This window comes from Acyrthosiphon pisum, chromosome X (genome assembly GCF_005508785.2).
Source record: "Acyrthosiphon pisum isolate AL4f chromosome X, pea_aphid_22Mar2018_4r6ur, whole genome shotgun sequence".
Taxonomy (NCBI): domain Eukaryota; kingdom Metazoa; phylum Arthropoda; class Insecta; order Hemiptera; family Aphididae; genus Acyrthosiphon; species Acyrthosiphon pisum.
Genome location: NC_042493.1, coordinates 11,366,030 through 11,372,609, shown reverse-complemented (window position 1 = coordinate 11,372,609; position 6,580 = coordinate 11,366,030). Strand labels below are relative to the sequence as shown.

At 28.4% G+C, this 6,580-nt stretch overlaps 1 protein-coding gene across 1 annotated transcript in view; it reads right to left on the bottom strand.

Moving 5' to 3' along the window:
- Nucleotides 1-1,626: 1,626 nt before the first annotated feature.
- LOC100169237 (phenoloxidase-activating factor 2) overlaps nt 1,627-6,580 on the bottom strand; it is a 7,480-nt gene continuing 2,526 nt past the window's right edge. Inside the window, exons 4-6 of the mRNA XM_001945535.5 lie at nt 4,140-4,432; nt 2,232-2,398; nt 1,627-1,968 (exon numbers count right to left, since the gene is read on the bottom strand). Of these exons, the coding sequence (XP_001945570.2) occupies nt 1,780-1,968; nt 2,232-2,398; nt 4,140-4,432 (649 nt within the window). The 3' untranslated portion in view covers nt 1,627-1,779. The remainder of the gene's footprint in view (nt 1,969-2,231; nt 2,399-4,139; nt 4,433-6,580) is intronic.

Below are 6,580 nucleotides of genomic sequence, written 5' to 3'. Positions count from 1 at the left end.
TAAATTAACTTAACTTGAATTTGATTAAAAGTAACTCGTTATTTATTAAGTTAATAGCCAATAGCTTTTCTATACATGGGTACTGAATTAATAGAATTATGAAGTAGATACGAGTAGGTAAGAGCGACATCCACTTACCAACCTTTTTTTTTTAATTTTACTGCATTTTTTTAATTGACAAATAAACAAATTTGAAAATATTTTTCTCAAAAAATAAAATATTAAAAATGAATTACTTTTCTTATAACTTATAATATATTTTCATAAAAATTAATTTATTAGATGAATAATAATAAGTTTAAAATTATGTTTTTGAGATATTCAAATATATGAAACATTTTCTATTTTAATTAGTTTATTAGTTTAAAAAAATATTTAATAAACGAAAATTGTACTTAAGTTTGTTTCATTAATCTAAAATAAAAAATATATATTGTATGAACTCATTGTAATGTAGCAGCTAGTCTTTCAATCGATGGAATACATCGTCGCATATTCGTATCCTCACCACTTATATCATTTATAATTAGATTCAATAATTCGTTAAAGTATTGTCGAGACATACAAAAATAACAAAAAAAATTTGTTTTTATCCTGTATCAAGTCATTGTAAAGTGTATAAAACTGACCAGTCTGAAGCCTTGGTTTAAGCAATGGATGTACCCAAAACCGATGTTTTCTTTTTTGATGTTTTCTTTTTATTTTTATTAAAAAATAAATAAAAAATGTTATTCCTCAGAGTTCATGTTGTCGTTTGGAAAATAAGTATAAAGTGGTGAATGGAATGCTAATGGGCGTGTGTTAAATTTAAAAACGCTCGTGGAAAAGGGCCCTAAGTAGTAAGCCGCATAGTATATAACTACACAACTGTTTTGGCCGTGTTCTAAAGACCTATGTATTTTGGTTGAGAAAATAAGTGAAATGCATAGGTACATTAAAATAAGAGATCATAAGTACCACTTACCTATATTCATACAATCTTATCTACGTCATTTTACTTCATATTAATATGATGTTATCCCACACGTCATGAATATACTCGTGATGTGTAGATAATCGTAATGTTATATGATACCGCTTCATAATTAAAAGCTATAGGTATTAGGTACACAATTTTTATTGTGTTAATAGTGTCAAAAGAACAAAAAAAGATTGCAAGTTCTATTGGCTAAGTGTGGTCTATTCGGGATGAAAAAGTATGGAATATTCGCATTTTGCCTAGTGAAGAACAATGTTGCAATCAGAATATGTCGCTCGGACTCCATTTCAAAGTTCAGTATAGGTAACAAATTAAAATTGGAGATTTTGTCACAACGCTCTAGTTCACCAGTGTTATGGGTATAATTAGAGGGGGCTAAGCCTCTCTAAACTTTATATTAGTCCCCCCCGACATAGTTCCTATACCTAGGTACTACCACCAACAATATAGCTACATTTATAAAATTTAATTTAAAATTTACTTCTATTTTATTATTTACAAGGATTAACTGGGAAATATTTAATTTTTTTTATTATTGTCAAACTATAGGTATATGTGATGACTGTGATCCTGTGCATAACTTATCATGTCATGTAGTTTTTACTATAATATACTACATAGAAGTTGTCAATAAAGTAATAACACAATAACTGTAATGAATAGTTTATTATTTTTATGTTACCCATATATTTTCCATAATTTGATAAAAATCTTAATCGGAAAATAAATCGACTCAAATTCTCGGTCAAAGTGTGATAAAATATGAATTAAAATGTCAACAGTTCAAAAAAGCAACGTTTTCATTTTGATGTAATCGTTTTAAGCTCATCGTTGATCCACTGAGAATTCACCGCTACCGACGAGTATACACCAGGTATATTTTCATCACCACACCCAATACCCCAAGACACAATGCCCACTTGGATATATTTTTTAGACTTCCCTTGGTCTCCTTTCATTGCACATATCAACGGTCCGCCACCATCACCCTGTATAAGAAAAAAAATTTATAAACATAAACGATTAGTTAAACATATTGAGCTGCTCAGTGGCAGATCCAGGGGTTGGGGTCAAAAGGGCCCCCCACCCCAATCACCGTAGTTTTCCTTTGTTTTATACTGTGTTAAGCCAATTTTGGAACTTTTTGTACTTTTGTCTTCCCCCCCCCCCCAAAAAAAAAAAAATTAAACCCTGGATCCGTCACTGCAGCTGCTAATCTGATTGAAACAAATACAATCGATGATTCACTCACTTTGCATGTATCTACTCCTGTTATGCCACCAGCACAAAGAAAACTTTCATGTAAAACGAAATTTGCCCCAAGTACCGTGGTCCGTAATTTCTGCTGGCACAAATCATTGGGGATAAGAGACAACTCTGCTTTTTTTAATTCAGTTTGAGGTCCGTATATACTCGGTTCTATTAAGTGAAAAATAATACATATAATAATTGTTAATAAAGAATTAATTGTGACTACTGTAGAGTGTAGGTATAGATATTTCCATACAATCGCTACTTGAGAAATCAAGTGAACCTATCCAATGTTGTAAAAATGTGAACTTCAAACTCTCATAAGAATTTTATTTGAATTTCCAGTAATCTTTTTTTATATAAAAATAGACAAACTTATGAAGAATATTGTATTTTAATCTTCAAATCTTAGATTTAAAAATAATAATTTTTATGAATTTCTAACTCAAAATAATTTGCACATTTTTGTCAATATTTGAACTTCAGGCACTTATAAAGAATTGTATGGTGTATAAAAAATGTTAATATAAACATTCGTTGAAAATTTAATGTTTCTACGGTAATCTTTTTTAGAGTTAAACTAAAAACTAAAATCAATTTTTTCGAAAACCAATATGAAAATTCCCGTTTTTCCTAAATTTTTCTTTTATTTTTCTCGGTGCTTTTGAAAACTGCTAGGAATTTAAACCTACCAAATACTCCAACAGTCCAACTATATTCACTTTCCCATCGGGAAAGATACTGAAGTTGAAAATCGATGCATTGTTTCAACTACATATATCATGTACCTACACACTACAGTACTACACAGACACAAATATAAAAGTAATAATAAAAAAAACACACATTATTGTAAAATCAATACATTCATCCTCCGCTAGAATATAAAAGTATACATTAGGACCATGCTAATTTATCATTTTTAAACCGTATTATTTTCAAACAAGCATAACACTTCATACAAATTGCACAGGTATTAAATAATTATAAAATTCGTATGTGGGAGTTACTAAAGCAGTAAAGTACCTACGTCGTTTTTTGAGAACTTTTACAACAATATTTTCAGTTTTATTAATAAGCGGTCTAATATACGATGTTTTCTGTATCGGTATATCATACGCAGGGACGAATTTAAGTTGAATCTTTAAGCTTTTGGTGGAAATTAACATACATCTGAAATTTTAATAAAATAAAATATGTAAAAGTATAAAACTCAGATTTATGTAATTTAATCCAAAAACTACGAGATTTAACTGAAATTCATACAAGGATCATTTTTACCTCAGTGTGTTGAATAGTTTCAGACAAAACTCTGGAGTCTGGACTCGAATAAGTACGTCCTCATCATCCCCTCCCCCATGCCAATATCTTTTGAAGGAGTAGAGCACTAACTACGGGAGACAAATGATACAGTACTAACGAAGCAAAAACGAATAAAACGGACCCCGAATTCGAAATCTAAATTAGCATGTCTTCAGCACCTGTAGGAAATGCATATACAATTTTAAGGGATGGAGCACTTACGAAGGAATACAATTCATTAACGAATACAATTTGTTTGGAACTGAAATTCAATATGAGGGGTGCATGGTGCTGGCACCCCCCATACGAATAACTTTGGAAGGGATAAAGCACTGACGATGTACAAACGGTTGCAAAGTAACAGTATTATAATTCGTTGAGTGGTAGTAAATAGTGATTGTAGTGGTTTATGCAGACACGTAGACATGTACAAGATAGATCCACACCTTAGATATGTATATTAAAATAGATTATCATTAAAGCGATGCATTTATGTAAATCAATTTTTCTGGGTTTTTTCTATAAGGTATGAAACAAGTTACAATATCTTCTCGAGTTGTTTCATAATTTACTATTATTATATCATAATTAAATAATTTATACTGACCGTATCCATTTTGACCCCACCCTGTTGATACACACGATTGAGGGTCATAGTTTGTTTGATTTTCATTGTCAGGAATGCATATAATACTAATATGTGGATGTAATATAATTTCGGATTCGAGTTCGACTAACGCAACATCATTACGTATAGTGCTATCATCATAATAATAATTTGGATGATAAACTATTTTTGAAACACCAAAATCTTCGCACGAATTTTTACTATTTTCTTCATCATTGGGGCACTGAGTATCCCACACGCCAACTCGTACTTTTATTAATTTCACATCCTTGCTATTTCAATACAAACAGCAATTGAACATGAACAATTTAAATAAAAAAGACTTATCTTAAAATAACAGATGAATGATGAATCCAATAGAGTAGGTACTGTAATATTGTTGAACAATAAACATACAAAATTAAAATTAAAATTAATACTGCTATACGGTTCGTATTAGGTGATGGATTAAATTTCTTATTTAAGCAGTTTATAATTGGTGCTATTTAATATTTATTATACACACGTGTTGCATTGTATCTAATATATTCTTATAAATTATAATAGTACTATACTAGTATAGTAATATAATAGTATTTTAAGTATTTATATAGAACCAAAGGCATATTTTTAAAATATTTAAGGTTCTTACGAAAAATTATTATTTATTAATGATTATCATGGCACGTGGTATGAAAAATGTAATAGTATAAATAGTATAATGTATAAACAATTTAATTTATAGTTATAAATATAAAAATAAAATTTATACTATTCTAATTTTGGTTATAAAATAAAACAAAATAAAATTCACTAAACTATAATTAAAAATTAAAAAGGTAAACTATTTCGTACTTATCATTATATCACTAATCACATAAACAACAATCTTTTTAATAATTAATATCATTATATTATTAATGTTTATTGTTATATAATTTTAGATTCTGAGTGGAACGATGAATGTATTGATTTTACAATGATGTGTGTTTTTTATTTTTTTATTTATTTATTTATTTATTTATTTTTGTGTCTGTCATCACGGTTTGGGGCAGTAAAACTGCTTCAATTTTCTTCAACAGTATCTTGTTTGATGGGAAAGTGAATCTAGTTGGTGCATTCGGGAGGTCAAAATTTGAAATTTCATATAGTTTTCAAAAGCGCCGAGAAAAACAAAAGAAAAATTAAGGAAAAACGGGAATTTTTACGCAAAATCTGTTTTCGAGAAAATTTATTTTGGTTTTTGGTGGAACTTTAAAACGAATGACTGTAGATACATGTTTTATTGACATTCATAGAAAAAAAGACTAATAAAATTGGAAACAGAAAATGTTCCTAATCAGTTCAAAACATATCAAAATATTTTGAAAATTTTACCATGTATAGAAAAAGCAAATATAAACGACCATTGAAAATTTCACGTGTTTACGGTCATTTGTTTTAGAGTTACACCATAAACCAAAATCGATTTTGTGGAAACTGATTTTGCGTAAAAATTCCCGTTTTTCCTTTAATTTTCTTTTGTTTTTCACGGCGCTTTTGAAAACTATTGAGAATTTTAAATTTTGACAATATTCACTTTCCCATCGAACAAGATACTGAAGTTGAAAATCGATGCATTATTTCAATTATTTATCGTATACACAGACACAAAAAAAAAAAATAAAAAAAAATAATAACACGCACATTGTAAAATCAATACATTCATCGTTCCACTCAGAATCTAAAATATGTGATTTTAAATTACCTACCCTGATAATAATGTGAAAATCGCTATTCCTCTATAACACTTCAATAATGAATTTTAATTTTAATTTTATGTAATTTTCAAAACCTTACTTACCGCAAGTTAATTATACGTTATTTTACCAAAAGCAAATAAAACTAAAAATATACTATACACAGAAGTACTTTAAAATAAGTACTACAAAAATACTACCAATTTTATTAATACATACATATTTGGTAACTATATAGTCTATGATATAATATTTGAATTATATAGAGTTGTCATTTTTTACGGGCCACGAAGATGAAGTGTATAAGGACGACTCAAATACAGTATTTGAATACTTCATATATTACCTATATTAAATGTAATCATCCAATTTACAACGTTGTACTAAACTACAAACAAAATAATATAATAAAAGGCAATTATCAACCTAAAAAGGCTTGTTCAACATTTATAAGACTAAATGAATACATGTATAGACATCAATTATTAACATTTAATCGACATTGGTAGTAAATAGATATTTAAAGTATTTATAAAAGGTATTTTGTGTGTGGGAATAATTATTATACGTACACCATTTAGATTGATGAAATAAAATCACTAACCAATGTTAAATAATACCAGAACGCGTAAACACAATATGTACATCCATATTATATATTTTATTACTTGAGGGGATTCGATACCGCGATTTTCTGTTTTC